Source organism: Hemitrygon akajei, chromosome 2 (genome assembly GCF_048418815.1).
Source record: "Hemitrygon akajei chromosome 2, sHemAka1.3, whole genome shotgun sequence".
Classification (NCBI taxonomy): Eukaryota; Metazoa; Chordata; class Chondrichthyes; order Myliobatiformes; family Dasyatidae; genus Hemitrygon; species Hemitrygon akajei.
In genome coordinates, this window is record NC_133125.1 from 92,694,052 (window position 1) to 92,711,551 (window position 17,500).

Genomic DNA, 17,500 nt, shown 5'->3' on the forward strand with positions numbered 1-17,500 from the left:
AACATCAACTATTATTCGTGACCCTTTCTGATCTTGTAAAAGCCTTTGCCTCGGTCTATCGAAGGAGATTTAATTAGAATTCTCAAATATGGCTGCCAATATAGAATATTTGGATGATACTGGACTGGATAATAGTAATAACTGAAAATGGTCACTCCATACTTGTTTGAAAACAGTTCAATCTCTCTTTGTTTGAAAACTGTTGTCACCTAACGTTATGTGAAGCAACAGTAATTGGCAATTATGATTCTTTCATGATTGCAAAAAATGCTTCTTTCCCTGAAGATGAAAAGATGACAAATGCTGGTAATCTGAAAATAAAGAATAGAAAATGCTGCAAACACTCAGGACAGGCAGCTCTGCAGAAAGAGGAACTAAGTTTAAATTTCACTTCAAAGAGCCTTCATCATACTTTTTAACACACCATCTCTGCTTCTCTTTTCACAGGTGAGGCTTGTTGAGTATTGCCAGTATTCTTATCTTTTCATCAGCCCCCTAGCCCATACATCCATGCCCCGTTTAAGCCCTTTCCCTTTCAAATGCCGAATACAACACTTGTCATTTTATCTCTTTCCTTCCCACCATTCAAGAACCTAAAAATGCCAATGCAATTCATGCACTTTTTCCAATCTAGTTTACATTATTCATGTTCAGAATGCAGTTCCCCGTATTTTGAGGAAACCAAAGATAGATTGGGTTTTTTGGAGCCTCTGTAGTTAGCCAAGAAGTAAGAACCCAAACTTTATGATGCATGCTACTTACTTCTCCACTTCTCTCACTTTGACTATCTGTCTGTAGCCTTTTGCAGTGTTGAGGCTGAACATTTATTTGACATGCAGCAACACATTGTCCATCTGGGTGTGTTTCAGCTTTCTGATTCAGAAATTTCTTCTGAATTCAAATTCAGAATTCTCTTCCTCCAGCTCTGTCCATTTTGTTTTCTCCATGAACATAGCCTAATCTGCTCACATGTCCACAATTCTATATTTTGCAATTTTTACGTTTGTTTGTATGTGTTCTCTTTCTCCACCTGTCTTCATTTTGTTAGACACGTATATCACCAACAACAAATCCAAAGCAAAAAAATAGATTTTTTGACTAGAAGGATATATTGTTTTTTCTTTCTGCACTTGCTGCCTCGTCTGCTGAACATTTCCAGCATTTTCAATTTTCATCATAAAAGGAGTAAGCCACTTTTGAAGATCACTTTTTTTGTTTTCCTGATTAACTGATAAGACTAAAGTATCTTTATGTTGTAAAATATAATTTTCAACATATCAGATGAAATAGGTCAATATGAGATGTTTCTTAGGGATAGGATTTACTCACATCAAGAGAAGTATTGACTTATCAGGGATAGTCAATATAGATTTTTGCGGGAGAAGTCAGGTTTTACAAAGTTGGTTTAGATTTTGGAGGAAGTAATGAAGATGATTGGGTGGCAGGGTGGAGATTAGTCTCTACTAAAGGAGTTGTAAGGCGCTTCTTCCATCCACTAGCCTGCAGGTCATCCTCGGGCAAGGTGTAGTACCTGTGTAACCCCTCAGACAGGGTTTCATGAAGCCATGGGAGCAGGTTATACGAGTAGCTGGTGCACATCATTATGTGACCACTAACACCAGGCAGACAATCTCTGAAGAGTATTGATGATGACTGGGGTCACTGATCTTTTAAAGACAGTGTCCCCAAGAAGGCAATGTCAAACTATTTTTCTAGGAAAATTTGCCAAGAACAATCATGGTCATGGAAAGACCATAATCATAAAACAAGTCACAAAACAAATGAATGAATGAAGATGATGGAATTGAAACTGTTTAGTCTGAGGTTACATTTGATATTTGATGAAAGTTTATAAAATGATGAGGGACATGGGCAAAATTGGCAGTAGGTCTACATCCATTGATAGATGGGATGCGGACTAGGGTGCCATAGACATGAAATAGGAGAACTGACAGAAGGAAAACCATTTTTTTTAAACCATGTGATTTGTTTTTGGAATGCACTGCCTGTAGGTGTGGTGGAGGCAGGTTTTGTGGTAGTCTTCAAGAGAGATTTGGATAAGTATATGGTGTAGGAAATATTTTACAGTTACAGGAAAGGGGCATATGGTGGAAATAGAGAGTTGTTTTAAAAGTAGGTTGGTACAAATATGAAAGATTGAATAGCATCCTTCCTTGCTATTACAATTCTATTATTCTAATTCCCTTCAGTTCTTTTACCACTTACCTACACAAAGGGATAACTTACAACCTAGTTTGTGATATGGGAGGAAACCAATCATAGGAACTAATAGAATTACAGAGATAATCAAAACCCACCAGATAGATGGCACCCAAAATTAGGAATGAACCCCTTATCCCTGGAGTTGAGAGGAAGCAATATTAAATGCTATGCCATCACACTCGTGTTGTTGCACCACACCACAGTCCACAGTGTCACCTTCTTAAAGTCTCAATAATATTATGAAGCAAAGAATTCTCCCTATGTTCTGGACAGAGTTTATATCTTAACATCACTGAGACAAGTTATCTAAGCTTCTTTTTTTTTGGTGGGATATTGTATATGCATTTTCCTTTTTTTAAAAAACATTACAGAAATCATTATGCTTCCAACATTTTTCATTAGTTGGATAGAATTTGAGAAGGGCCTGGGTTATATAAAGTAGTTTAATTCAAGTTTTTCATATTATTTAAGACTGAGATCCTCGCCTGAATCTTTGCATAAAAGAGGCCTTAAGATAATCAGGAGAAAAAAAATACTTGGAATGTGTAAATCCAGCTGTCAGTTTAGTAGATGATTTTCACTCTCTGCTACCCTCTAAAGGCTACAAAAATTATTTTTTTACATCCAAGAAAATGGATATTTAGTTAATGGTATCAAGCGAGGGACAGTCAAATGTATCAAATTAACCACTGGAATACCATATTAATTTTGATTTTAAAAATTAGGTCTTTTTTATTGATCAGTTGGTGTCTGCAAGGTCACTGGCGGCCTGCTGGGAACATGCAAGTGTTGCTTTTGGAAATGTACTTCTCTTTGCAGTTACGAAGGATTGTGATACGAGACCAGTATTTAGTTCTGCTTAAACATCAAAGCATCTGACAATCAAGGGTAGGCAGAGGCTTCATGCTCCGGGAGTGAGATATGAGCATGCCTGCAAAGTCAGTTCCAGTGCACTGGGCAAATGAGAGCTACAGTGTGATCCAATGGCTAAGAAGGCGGTACTGCAACACTCCATGCAGAGAAAAAGGCATGACAAGGCACAGAAGCAGTCACAGTCATTCACTGCAACCAAGGAAGACCCTAGTTTGTGATGCTTGTTTGTACCACTAAACCCAGACTTCTGAGGTCAAGAGAGTAGGACTTCCCCACTGCAATGGTTTTCCCACTTTAAAAAAAACCTACGTACAGGTTTCCTGTCATCATTGGACACAACAGACAACCACTACAACAATCAACGGAAGGATGACAAAATAGGAAGAGAAACACTTAATACTTTTTATGCACTGGCACAATATTAAAGATATTTAACAATGGTTTTCTGTAAAACTTGTTTATTAAACACCATATAAAAATAGCCCATCCTCTTTACATGGTTTCAACATTCACAAACAGGAGAAAATCTGCAGATGCTGGAAATCCGAGCAACACACGCAAAATGCTGGAGGAATTCAGCAGACCAGGCAGCATCTATGGAAAAAACTACAGTTGACATTTCAGGCCAAAACCCTTCGGCAGAGCTGGAGAAAAAAATCTGAGGCGTTTATTTGAAAGGTGCAGGGAGGGCAGAGAGAAACGCCAGTTGATGGGTGAAACTTGGAGGGGGATCCTTGAAGAAAATAGCTAGGAAGTTGATTGCTGAAAGAAACAGAAGGCCATGGAAGAAAAAAAAAGGGAGGGGAGGATTACCATTGGGAGGCGACGGGCCGACAAGGAGATAACATGAGAGATGGACAAGGGGATGGGAAAGGGTGAAGAGGTGAGGGGGAGGCATTACTGGAAGTTTAAGAAATCGATGTTCATCCCTTATCTCGGCAGTCTCACCAATATCCAAGCAACACAATACATGACCACAACAGACTCACAGGTGAAGTGTTGGCTCACCTGAAAAGACTGTTTTGGACCCTGAATGGTAGTGAGGGAGGATGTGTAGGGGCAGGTGTAGCACTTGTTCTGTTTGCAAGGATAAGTGCCAGGAGGGAGATCAGTGTTTGGTGCTCCTGGTGTGGCCTCTTGTATATCGGTGAGAACCAACATAGATTAGCAGACTGCTTTGCCCAAACTACACTCTGTCCGCTAGAACAAGCAGAATCTTCCAGTAGCCACCCATTTTAATTCCATTTCCCATAGTGGGGTGTGTCAGGAATGGACAGGAGGAGGAGTATAGGAAACTGATACAGGACTTTGTGATATGGTGCAACTCAAACTACCTGCGTCTCAATATCACCAAGACCAAGGAGATGGTGGTGGACTTTAGGAGATCTAGGCCTCATATGGAGCCAGTGATCATTAATGGAGAATGTGTGGAGCAGGTTAAGACCTACAAGTATCTGGGAGTACAGTTAGACGAGAAGCTAGACTGGACTGCCAACACAGATGCCTTGTGCAGGAAGGCACAGAGTCGACTGTACTTCCTTAGAAGGTTGGCGTCATTCAATGTCTGTAGTGAGATGCTGAAGATGTTCTATAGGTCAGTTGTGGAGAGCGCCCTCTTCTTTGTGGTGGCGTGTTGGGGAGGAAGCATTAAGAAGAGGGACGCCTCACGTCTTAATAAGCTGGTAAGGAAGGCGGGCTCTGTCGTGGGCAAAGTACTGGAGAGTTTAACATCGGTAGCTGAGCGAAGGGCGCTGAGTAGGCTACGGTCAATTATGGATAACTCTGAACATCCTCTACATAGCACCATCCAGAGACAGAGAAGCAGTTTCAGCGACAGGTTACTATCGATGCAATGCTCCTCAGACAGGATGAAGAGGTCAATACTCCCCAATGCCATTAGGCTTTACAATTCTACCGCCAGGACTTAAGAACTTTTTAAAAGCTATTATTAATGCTTTTTGAGATAGTGATTTAGATGCATATCATATTTTTTACTGAGTTAAGTATTGTATGTAATTAGTTTTGCTACAACAAGTGTATGGGACATTGGAAAAAAGTTGAATTTCCCCATGGGGATGAATAAAGTATCTATCTGTCTATCTATCTATCTATCATTCCCATTCTGCTATATCCATCCATGGACTCCTCCACTGTCGGGATAAGGTCACACTTAGGTTGGAGGAACAATACCTTCTATTCCATTTGTGTAGCCTCCAACCTGATGGCATGAGCATCAATTTCTCAAACTTCTAGTAATGCCTCCCCCACCCTTTCTCCTTGACCATTTCCCATCCCCTTGTCCCTCTCTTATGTTATCTCCTTGCCCACCCATTATCTCCCTCTGGTGCTCCTCCCTCCCCCCATACATTTTTCTTTCTTCCATGGCCTTCTGTCCCTTTCACCAATCAACTTCCCAACTCTTTGCTTCCCTCCCCCTCCAAGTTTCAACTATCACCTGGCATTCCACCCACCCCCACCCCTGCCACCTTTCAAACCTACTCCTCAGCTTTTTTTCTCCAGTCCTGCCAAAGGGTTTCAGCCTGAAACATCAACTGTACTTTATTCCATAGATGCTGTCCGGCCTGCTGACTTGCTCTAGCATTTTGTGTGTGTTGCTATGGTTTCAACATTGATAAGCATTGTGTATAACAGTGAAAATTACCATTAAATTTAATAAAGGTTTTATACTGTATAAACATTACCCATAAGGAATTTATTTAATTTAAGACCTAGCCATCAGAGAGGTGATACAATTCTACTGCATATGGCTGGACTGGATTCAAAACAATCAACTAAACTATAAACAAAATTTGAACTTGAATTGCATTTTCTGATGAGGGTAAAGTTATTGAACCAATTTCCAGTGTCTGAGTGATTAACCTCTGCAGAAAGCCGGAAAGAATTAGAAGTGATGAAGCAATATGTTACTGTGATTATCACAGAGAAATAAACCTAATAAGATAGAAATCTCAATTAGTTCTTTTAAATCCATTTTGTAGGGAGCCATACAAACAATGTTGCTTTGATAAACCATTATATCTAGCATCTGTTCTTCCCTCCAGAGGCTCCTATTAGATGTTTGAATACATTCCTCATGTTAGCTGTATTTTAATAGAACATGCAAAAAAAGCAACACAAAAATATTTTTAAACATAAGGAACATCTTGTTTCTTATTATCATTTCTTCGTTATCTGATTTGCTTCTGCAAACTATCTATCATGATGTGTGCTGGCAATGCTGGAACCCAAGTGCTGAGGAAAGACAGCCTCCAATGTAGAGACAGCAACCAAAGTTTATTCATAAGAAATCCAACAGTACATTGGTGGCTCGGTTGAGCGACACTGTAAGATGAATCATTCTCAAAACTAGGATCCGCAACTAGCACTAACTGGACATCTGTTTAAATAATACAAGCTACATGAAATTCCCAAGCCTATCAAACTAAACTTAAGTTTATACAGAAAGTACCAAGAGACCACCATTACTAAGAGCGAGCTGCTCAAGAAAAATGCAAGGAACTCTAAGCAATAATGATTCTCGTTGAACAACAATTAACCAATTCAGGTGCTCGAAAAACTTCATAGCCCACTGGTTGCTGTACATGCCCAAAGGGTTTATTATGCTATCATGGTATGCTTTCCTTAAAAGGTTATGCATATCCTGTTATGGTTATGAATGCACTGCACCTAAGAGCAAAAGTGGCCGTAGTTTCCCTTGAATGGGTACCCACCATGGTGAAAATCCACACCAATTTGACTTACTTTGAAGGAATGTACTGCTCTAGAAATCCTTCTAATTGAGTTCATTATAAATAAATTATTGCTTTGTGATTTTCCAAAGCATATGTTAGATTATAAATGTGTTAACAGGAAGAAATCAACTGTCCAACCAAGACATTGTGTATATATTCTACAGAAATGACTGTGCCAAAAATCTAATGCTTCTTTTAATAAAGGGTTTCAATCAGCAGTGCAAAAATAAAGATTGTAGAGATGCCTGTAGAGTAGAACAGAGATATTTGTATTTCTTAAGTAAGATCCACTCATATCTTGAAGTTCTTCATTCACTTGTCTACAAGAAACTAAAAGTACAGACATGTAATTCAAGACAGCAAGGGACACATCAGACAATAAGTCCAGCAAGAGAAACAGAACTAATCTTTCAAATTGAAGACCCTTTGTTCGAAGTTCAGAGTTTTTGAAATTTCTGTTGTGATTTCAGATTATTAGCGTCTGAAATTCTTTCATCTGCAGATGAAGTAGACTTTTGCACATATGGAAGGTGACTTGAGTACTTGGAATCATAAAAAGTTGAATTATAACCTACTTTTATGATTTAATCCAACAACATTAATACCTTGGGAACCAACATTAACCATCTTATATATTGGCAGCAAGTTTATTACTTGTGTTCTTATCCACAAATGCTGAAAGCAGCACCGACTACAATCCCCACATGCCAAGAAATGAAATTCGACAATCAAAATTGTAGGCTATTTAGATTGCCAGAAAACAGTGACATACAGTATCAAAATAACAAATATATTGAATCTAATGTACGATAAAAAAATGACCTTCTTACTTGTGGCACTCATCCAATGCAAGTACGTGAGGATGGTCATCAGGAGACATTTCAACAATGATTTCTCGGTCAAAAGCTCCAAATCTGCTTTGGTCAATTGTATGCCTTGTGATAGTTGATGTTGTTGAACTTGTCCAGTAAAGGGTATCCAATGCTTTATGATATGCCAGACCTTCAACTGAGCCTACATCTGTGAATCGAAAAGTTATAGGTCAATTATAAACACCATTGGTTAACAGCATAAATAATTGTCCATAGTTGAACATAAACTTATCAAGATCTTAACAAATAATAGTTTAGGAAATACAAATTAAGTAAAGTTGTATCAACTTGATTGAAAACAGTATTTCCAGGGCCTTGGATGTCAAATATCAGACAAATTGTCACAGGTATTTCTCTAGAACAAGGGGTTCCCAACCTTTTTAAGCCACGGGGTCCATTGTCTCCAGGTTGGAAACCCCTGCTCGAGAGCCACTTATGAATTTTATAGTTAAGATAGAAGTATTTTTTAATGTTTTAACAAAATTTGATATTTCCTGCATATTTTCAACTATACCCCAGACTTATCTTCTGTTGTTTAAAGGAAATAATCAAGGATACTTCCATACAACTCGCTTTGGCTTTAGATGAGAATTTTTTTTGGCTCCTTTTGGTGACAGAAAGCAGAGAATCCCAGTTCCAAGCAATCTAATACCACCTTCAAACATGAGATGACAAATAGTAAATAGTAGTAACGTCAAATCAGGATGGGGTCCAAAATCGCCACGTGTCAGATCTGACATCTAAGAGCTGATAAACATTCATGTGTTCTTCCTTTGTGAACACCTTGAAACCAACTTCACAATTAAACAGATGTGTGTGCATAAAATGAGAGATTCCAAAATGATTAATTAACTTAAATGTCATATTGACATGTGCAGTCTTACCTTCCACTCTATAAGAAGAGCAGTTACACTAAATCAACCAGTAGTACACTGGTGGAACTGGCATTTAATTTAATAGCAGAGACTGTTGATCTCTGTTGGACAGCCAATAACACTTGACACTATGGAAACATAAGCCATTTAGACTGTCAGGAAAACAGAAAGTGAAAATGACCATCTGATATTCTCCAGAGTATTACAACCCATAGTTGGGAACATTGACTGCATTTCCTTCTTAGCTTACAGGCAATACTCACAGGGATTCAGATACAATAGATGGATTATCCTCTGAATTGCAGAGGATGACATACACTGGATATCCCATGAAAAAATGCTGACAACACACAGAAAGTCAATAGTCATGGTTTGGTTTTTACTTCCAGATAAATGAAGCATAAAACTATCCATAACTAAAAGATTTGATATATTAACATGGTAAGTTCAGACAAAATTTAATGATCATTTTTTCTAAATTATCTATTGCAGTTTGTCCATGACCACATATTGTAAATAGATATGATTGGTTACAGAAATTTCACATTTATAAATATTCATTCATAAATACAGTACTGTGCAAAAGTCTTAGGCACATATATATATATATATATAGCTATGGTGCCTAAGACTTTTGCACAGTACTGTATTTGTCAACGTGGAACAGAGAGCGAATTTGTAAATCTAGCGGGAATAAAGGATGTTGGCAATAGCAACAGTGGAGGGGTGTAGGACAGGTGGCAGAGAAGGAGGGCCAGAGAAAGGGAAGTGGGTTGTGGTGGCATGGGGGCAGACTTAATTAGCAGGGGAAAAATAATTCCGTTGTTTTCTATTTATCTCTTTGTTCGTTTGTACTGGATACTAATTCCCATATCTAATGAAGTCACAGGAGACAGCAGATGCTGGAGTCTGCAGCAGGATTCAGGGTAAATTCAGTTGAATCTGCAGGGGGAAAGAAACTGTTGCTGCTTCAGGTTGAGACCCCACATCAGGACTGAGTGTAGAAATGGAACATAACCAATATAAAAGAGGAGAGGGTGAGTCATGAGAGAGGGACTGTAATTCATCATGATCATTTTCACAGCATACCACACACTGTGCAGTTTAATTGAAATCACTCACACTTTAGCCACTGCTAAAAACTTGCAATTGTTGGTTGTATCCTTGTATTCTGGTCTGTTAACTGTAAATGACATCCTTGACACTTACACTGCATTAACAGAAGACTCCCAAATTAGGTGAACAGGTCTTGAGGCTTTGAAGGCATTCAGTTCCAGCACCAACATTGGGTTATATTGTGTATTTAATATTTAAGTAATATTTCAGTAATTTTGTATATATTCAATGATTAAGCATTCTTGTTAATTTAAATAATAATTGACAGGTTAAATGTGAAAATACATTAATTGCATATGTCACCATGTTAGCACATGATACGCACATGCCTCGTTTAAAAGTAAACCTGTAGCTCGACAAACATTTCTGACTCTCGTGCCTTCCTTTGAGTTAATTTAAAGGAAGGAATGTACAAAGTATTAACAGGGTATCTACCCACTGAACATGCTGAAAAATTATTCCATTCAGTTGAAAGGTGGAGAACGAGGAAAGGCAGCAATGTGACAAACAATTCACAATAGTCTGAATTGAGTTAAAGATTTTTAATTGTTTTAGGCACTTGCATATTATTTTTAATTTTATTTTTAATTAAAAATAGTTTTAATACTTATGTAATCATCTTGAAATTGTTGAAGCTACTTGACAGCAACTTGGGTATTTTGTTGTTTCACATGCAGAGCTTATTCTATGCGCTGCCACTTTCTCAGACACCCGACCCAATTCATGCAGTGTCCTTTATGTCTGCCAGGCACTGCTGTCACCCTAACAAAAGGGCTTATCATTGAGAGCTGCAAAGGCAATAGGTGAGTGTGGATATTTTTTGTAAATTGGTAACTAATTTGGGTAGCTTAGCTTTGGCAGGAATTACTGACACAAATCCTCAGGGGTGCTGTCACTAACAGGAAAGAATATAAAACAGGATATTTTTTGTGTTTTCTGAGTTCCTGCAATAATTAGCAAATCAATAACTTCTGAAATTCAACACTAATCAATGCATTGATTTGAAGTCTTGTGAACAGCATCACATTATAAAAATGCAATTGGTTTGTTGGGAGAGGACATAAAAGTTGTGGTAAATTTATCACATTCATCATCCAGACTAAACAATTAGAAAGGTTAAATTAACATCTGTGTTCCAGTCTCTAGAGGTTGTAGACACCATTCGGATAAGATAGATTACTGTGACACCCTTTTATGTAGGCAAGGAAATCCTTTTACCTGTCTTCCTCACTGACTCTTTCAATCTACAACTAGTTTTAATTTGTAAACCAACTAATCTGGTTCTGTCATGGAAAAGAAATACTTCAAGTTTTCAGTACTTCATACAAGCCAGTAAAGCTCACTCTCTCTTCTTCATTCCTTCACAGATAATGGAACCTATTAAGCCCTGATATCAGTAGAACAGGAAAACAGTGATATATCGAAAAGATGTCTAGGCCAACAATCTCCCGAACTGATACTGGCTAACTTCTTGCCATTCCCTTCATTCATCTTTCAGCCATAAAAAATGAATTTATTTCTTCATTGAAACGTCAGTCTTTGAGGCAGAGTTAAATTATTTAAGCGCTTTGTCACATAAATATTGAAGCAAAGCATTTGAGTACCAATTCTCTTAGATTCAGTGTCATGAGTGCTCATTGTTATTATAGCATCCACTTAATAAGATGGGTAAATGTATTTCTGGGTGGAAGAATCACAGACCAGAAGAGTTTAAAACAGTAACGATGGACTCCATATAGTACAATGATCGATGAAGCAGTTTTGCACTTACACATTTAAGACTGACTTCCTTATAATATTAACAGATATGCATTGAAAATAGTAATTGTCTGCAGCAAGAATGTGAAATTAAGTATCTGCAAGTTATACTTTTAAAATAGAATTTCTTTAATGCCACCAAATGTGACTGGATAAATTCAACAAACAAGTTCAGAGTCCCAGAGACAACATAAATATGAGGCATAAGGCGGCAGATGCTGGAATCAGGAGTGTAAAATACTAACTGCTGGTGGAAATCAGAGGGTCAAGTAGAATATAGGGAGGGAAATAGACAATTGATGTTTTGGGTCAACACGAGGAAATCTGCAGATGCTGGAAATTCAAACAACACACACAAAATGCTGGTGGAACACAGCAGGCCAGGCAGCATCTATAGGGAGAAGCACTGTCAACGTTTTGGGCCGAGACCCTTGTCAGGACTAACTGAAAGGAGAGATACTAAGAGATTTGAAAGTAGTGGGGGGAGGGGGAAATGCGAAATGATAGGAGAAGACAGGAGGGGGTGGGATGAAACTAAGAGCTGGAAAGGTGATTGGCGAAAGTGATACAGAGCTGGAGAAGGGAAAGGATCGTGGGACGGGAGGCCTCAGGAGAAAGAAATGGGGAGGGGGCACGATCCCACTACGAAGTACATCTTTCCCTCCCCCCCCTTTCTGCTTTCTGCAGGGATCGCTCCCTACGCGACTCCCTTGTCCACTCATCCCCCCCCATCCCTTCCCACTGATCTCCCTCCCGGCACTTATCCTTGTAAGCGAAACAAGTGCTACACCTGCCCTTACACTTCCTCCCTCACCACCATTCAGAGCCCCAGACAGTCCTTCCAAATGAGGAAACACTTCACCTGTGAGTCGGCTGGTGTGGTATACTGCGTCCGGTGCTCCCGGAGTGGCCTTTTATATATTGGTGAGACCCAACCCACACTGGGAGACCGTTTCACTGAACACCTACGCTTGGTCCGCCAGAGAAAGCAGGATCTCCCAGTGGCCACACATTTTAATTCCACGTCCCATTCCCATTCTGATATGTCTATCCATGGCCTCCTCTACTGTCAAGATGAATCCGCACTCAGGTCAGAGGAACAACACCTTATATACCAACAGGGTAGCCTCCAACTTGATGGCATGAACACTGACTTCTCTAACTTCCATTAATGCCCCTCCTCCCCTTCTTACTCCATCCCTGACATATTTAATTGTTTGTTTTTTTTCTCTCTCTCTCTGCCCATCACCCTGCCTGTTCTCCATCTCCCTCTGGTGCTCCGTCCCCTCCCCCTGACTTTCTCCCGAGGCCTCCTGTCCCATGATCCTTTCCCTTCTCCAGCTCTGCATCACTTTCGCCAATCACCTTTCCAGCTCTTAGCTTTATCCCACCCCCTCCGGTCTTCTCCTATCATTTCGCATTTCCCCCTCCCCCCACTACTTTCAAATCTCTTAGTATCTCTCCTTTCAGTTAGTCCTGACGAAGGATCTCGGCCCGAAACATCGACAGTGCTTCTTCCTATAGATGCTGCCTGGCCTGTTGTGTTCCACCGGCATTTTGTGTGTGATATTTTGGGTCAACACCTTTATCTGGTCTAACAGAAATCTGGTTTAAGAAGGAATTCCAGCCGTATATATTTACTGTGATAAGGGCATGCGTATTCTTTTGTTTTGCACTCCATGCCTTTCACATTATAACAAAGTAAGTTGTACACTTCATTACCAAGAATTTAAACTGTGTTATTATTGCATATATAAAAGTGAAGTGTAAAATCTGAAACAAAAGCACAAAACTCTTGGAGCACTGAACTGGTTAGAATCAGAATCAGGTTTAACGTCACTAGGATACATCTTGAAATTTGCTGTTTTTGCATAAGTAATACATAAGAATAGAAAACAAAAACTGAATTACAGTAAGTATATACATATCTACAGAAAATAATTAAATTAAATAAATAGTGCAAAAATAGAAATAAAAAAAGTAATGAAATTATGGGTTCAATGTCTATTCAGAAATCAGTTGGCAGAGCTGACTTCCAGTTACCTGTCATTTATATATATATCTCTGTAAAATATTTTTAACCATAGTATTCCAGTTCTGTTGAAGGACTTTTGAGGTCATTGGCTTGCAAAAAACTTAACTTATTAACTTGTTTCTCTCCCTCTTCAACTGCTTGAACTGTTCATTACTGTTAGCACTTCCTGATTTTAAGTATGACCAACATTTGCTAAGGACATACTGAGCATACTGATCAGAAAACATGGTTTCCTTCTTAAAGATGTTTTATTCAATGAGCGGCTATTAATATGTGTTGATTATTTTGGTCTGTATTGAACACTTGGCTCCAGATGCCTGACAGTATAAAGTCATCTTTATTGAATCCCGTTGAATGATTCCTGTAACTTGGTTAAGGCTAATAAAGACAGACACAACTCATGTTGCACGGTCAGTAACATTAACCCAGCAGCAAGTTGTTACAGAACGGGCATTAGGCAGCTTAATGAATAGAAAGATTGCAGAACATAAGCACTGAAGTCTCAGACTTGCTAAATTCAAGAGTTGAATGATTTTTAATGCAAATTCAGACATTTATTTCAAATTTGCCTCTGCATATTTTAGAAATGATTCATCAAATATTGTAAGATGACTAAAGGAATTGATGGTGTTTGTGCATGTAGTTTGTCTGAATAACTCAAGTTAGAATAAGATTATACTATTTGTCTTAATATGTAAAGTATTTTTTGTTGAAGCTTATTTTAGGTCATTGGCTTTCTTGTACCAAATCTTGTTAACATTCTGGTTGATTGTTTTTAATGTTTGCAACACTGTTTAACTATTTCAGAAGCTCATCATGTCCACATAATTTAATGCATTGCTTCAAAGCCATTAAACGGAATGGCTTATCTGGTATTGTTCTTGTAATCATAGAATCACATCATTATAAAGCATAGATAGAGGGAACTACACCTATTGTGACTGTGCTGGTCCTTTGAAAGAGCTCTTCACATAATCCTATTCCCCTGCTTATTTTTTCTTCTCTTTTTCATTGCCAATACTTTTGTTTTCTGACATATCAAATTGCTCTTTGATGCAGATAATTAAATTTTCTTTCAGTAGAATTTTAGACACATATTCTAGATCATCACAACATGCTATAGAAAAAAAATTATTACCATCACCCCCACCCCCATGAAATAGTACCACTTTTCTCCCATATGATCTGGCACTATGCACAGATTTAAGGTATCATTTACCATGGTTCTCTTTTTCAGTTCATTGAATATATTGGGCTATAACTCCATATGGTTATTTCAAATATTTCTAATATCATATTTACTTGATTTTAGCATCATAGAATTGAAACAAAAATAATCCTAATCCCAACCATGCTGACCCAAGTTATAAAATCAAAAGGTCGATGCTATGTAAAAGAACTGTCCATCATTGCAAAAAAAAAGGAGTGAACCCTGTATGTAATGAAGAATAAATGAATAGTTCACAGCAAGGTTAACTCAGAGATAGTTTCAAGAGAATTCATAGATGTTCAGAGACAGTTTCACAGGAACACAATTAAAATGTCTTTAGAATTGTTTAATTGAATGGTAGCCTTCAAATTCACCTACACCATGCATCTACTTGTGATTAAACCCCACGTTTAATATACGTCAGGGCACTAAGGACTCCTGTTTTAGTACAAAGCAGTAACTAGGATTTTCAATAGTCACTTAAGAGAACTAGCAGCCTCTGCATAACTTCTAGAAGTGGTAAATAGTACTGAGATCCTGAATGAGTTAGCAGCAAAGAAAATGAATACATTTACAAAAATAAAGCTTCAAAACAATTTGACTGACAAAATATTTCAAGAATTTTCTGTTCTAATGTAGCATCGTGGTAGCCGAGTAGTTAGCACAACACTTCGCAGTATAGGTGATCTTGGTTCAATAAGGAGATTTTATGTTCTCTCGGCAACCACATAAGTTTCCTCCGAGTGCTCTGGTTTCCTCCAAGAGTCCAAAGACATACCAGTTGGTAGGTTAATTGGTCATTGTAAAGTATCTCATGACTGGACTAGAACTAAATCGGGGAGTAGCTGGGCAGTGTGGCTCAAAGGGCTGGAATGACCTATTTCAGACTGTATCACAATAAAATAAAAATAATTAAAAATAAAGTGATTCATCATCCTGCATTGTTTGTAATCAGAGAAGTAACATCATCAAGTTATACCCTGAGCATTTTAAATAATTTCCTTCCATCAGTGGCTAGACAGCTAAATGTCTGATGAAAAGAAAAAATTAAAATGTTATTTGAGTTTTGCAATTAACATATGAGAGAAGACAGGCCCCTAAATCCAGTAGCTACCATGTTACACTCAGTTCTCTCACACCAGGCAGAAACCTGACCAAACACCCCAGGAGCCATCAGTAAACATACAGACCTTTTCAAATACAAGTGTCTAACCTGACACTATCATCTAGAAGCAGTTTAGTGGATTGAATACTGTGATTATAAGGAGGCACAGATGCTGATATTTCAATACTTTGTTAGGTGACAGGAAGGATGATTTGAGTGTGGAACAGCTTTTTGGTGTTTTGCTTCTTCTGGCCTCTCACAAACTATGTTTAATGTTGATGTTTTACTCCTTCGACGTTTGCTCCAAAACTTCCTTCTCCTTATCCATCCCTAAAAAGAAGTCCTGGATTCCATCCAACGAGTGGGACAAGGTCTTTGTATATTTGATGTATTCATCCAGGGATCTGCGTCCTTCAAGGGAACAGTAGCACAAACATTTTTTATGGGCTGTAGGACATAAACAAATTAGGAGAGGAATCAAAGTTACCTTCCTGATAGAAAGTACATGGAGACCCAAGAGATTATCTGATTCTGGAAATCTTGAGGAACACACACAGAATGCTGGAGGGACTCAGCAAGGCAGGCAGCCTCTATGGACCAAGACTGTTCATCAGGACATGGAACTGACTTGCTGAGTCCCTCCAGCATTTTGTGTGTGTCACTGTTTGACAAAATAAAAACATTTCTCTTGTCGTCGTTTTTTTGTCAGAATCGTTATTATTGTCACTGTCATGAAGATAGTTGTTTTGTGGCAACAGTGCAGTGCAGGAATAACAAGTGCCACAGTTAGAATAAATAAATAAATAGGGCAAAAGAGGAACCTGAGGTTATGTTCATGCACCATTCAGAAATCCGATGACAGAGGGGAAGAAGCTCTCCCTAAAACATTGTGGGTCTTTGGGCTCCTCCTTGATAGTTCACAAATTTCACAACCCAGGTCAGTGATAATTAAACCTGATTCTGATTGTCATATTGAAAAGAGGGCATGTCCCAGATGATGACGGACTTTAACGATGATGCCACCTTATTTAGGCACCGATTTTAGAAAATGTGCTCGATGGTGGGGAGGTTTGTACCTGTGATGGAGCCAGCAGGGTCTACAACCCTCTGAAGCTTCTTAAGATTTTATGTACTGTCTAATCCCTATCAAGCTGTGATGCAACCAGTCATAATGCTCTCCATTGTGCATCTAACATAGAAACATAGAAAACCTACAGCACAATACAGGACCTTCGGCCCACAAAGTTGTGCCGAACATGTCCCTACCTTAGAAATTACTAGGCTTACCCATAGCCCTCTATTTTACTAAGCTCCATGTACCAATCTAAAAGTCTCCTAAAAGACCCTATTGTATCCACCACCACCAAAGTTGCCGGCAGCCCCTCACCACACTCTGAGTAAAAAATGTACCCCTGACATCTCCTCTGTGCCTACTCCCATCACCTTAAACCTGTGTCCTCTTGTGGCAACCACTTCAGCCCAGGGAAAAAGCCTCTGACTATCTGTAGAAATTTACCAGTCCTTGGTTATATACAAAACCTCCCCAAATTCCTAATGAAGTACAGCTGCTGGCTTGCATTCATACTGCTTCCATCAATAAGCTGAGCACCTGCAAGTGGTAAGAGTGGGCTCCCTCACCTCCGACCCTCTGACCTCAACACAATACACCTCAGGGCTTTGT

The 17,500-nt window shown here is 38.7% G+C and overlaps 1 protein-coding gene across 1 annotated transcript in view; it reads right to left on the reverse strand.

Moving 5' to 3' along the window:
* Positions 1-17,500, reverse strand: part of LOC140714547 (low-density lipoprotein receptor-related protein 1-like) — a 1,940,354-nt gene that overhangs the window by 335,602 nt on the left and 1,587,252 nt on the right. Inside the window, exon 42 of the mRNA XM_073025830.1 lies at positions 7,679-7,868. Within this exon, the coding sequence (XP_072881931.1) occupies positions 7,679-7,868 (190 nt within the window). The remainder of the gene's footprint in view (positions 1-7,678; positions 7,869-17,500) is intronic.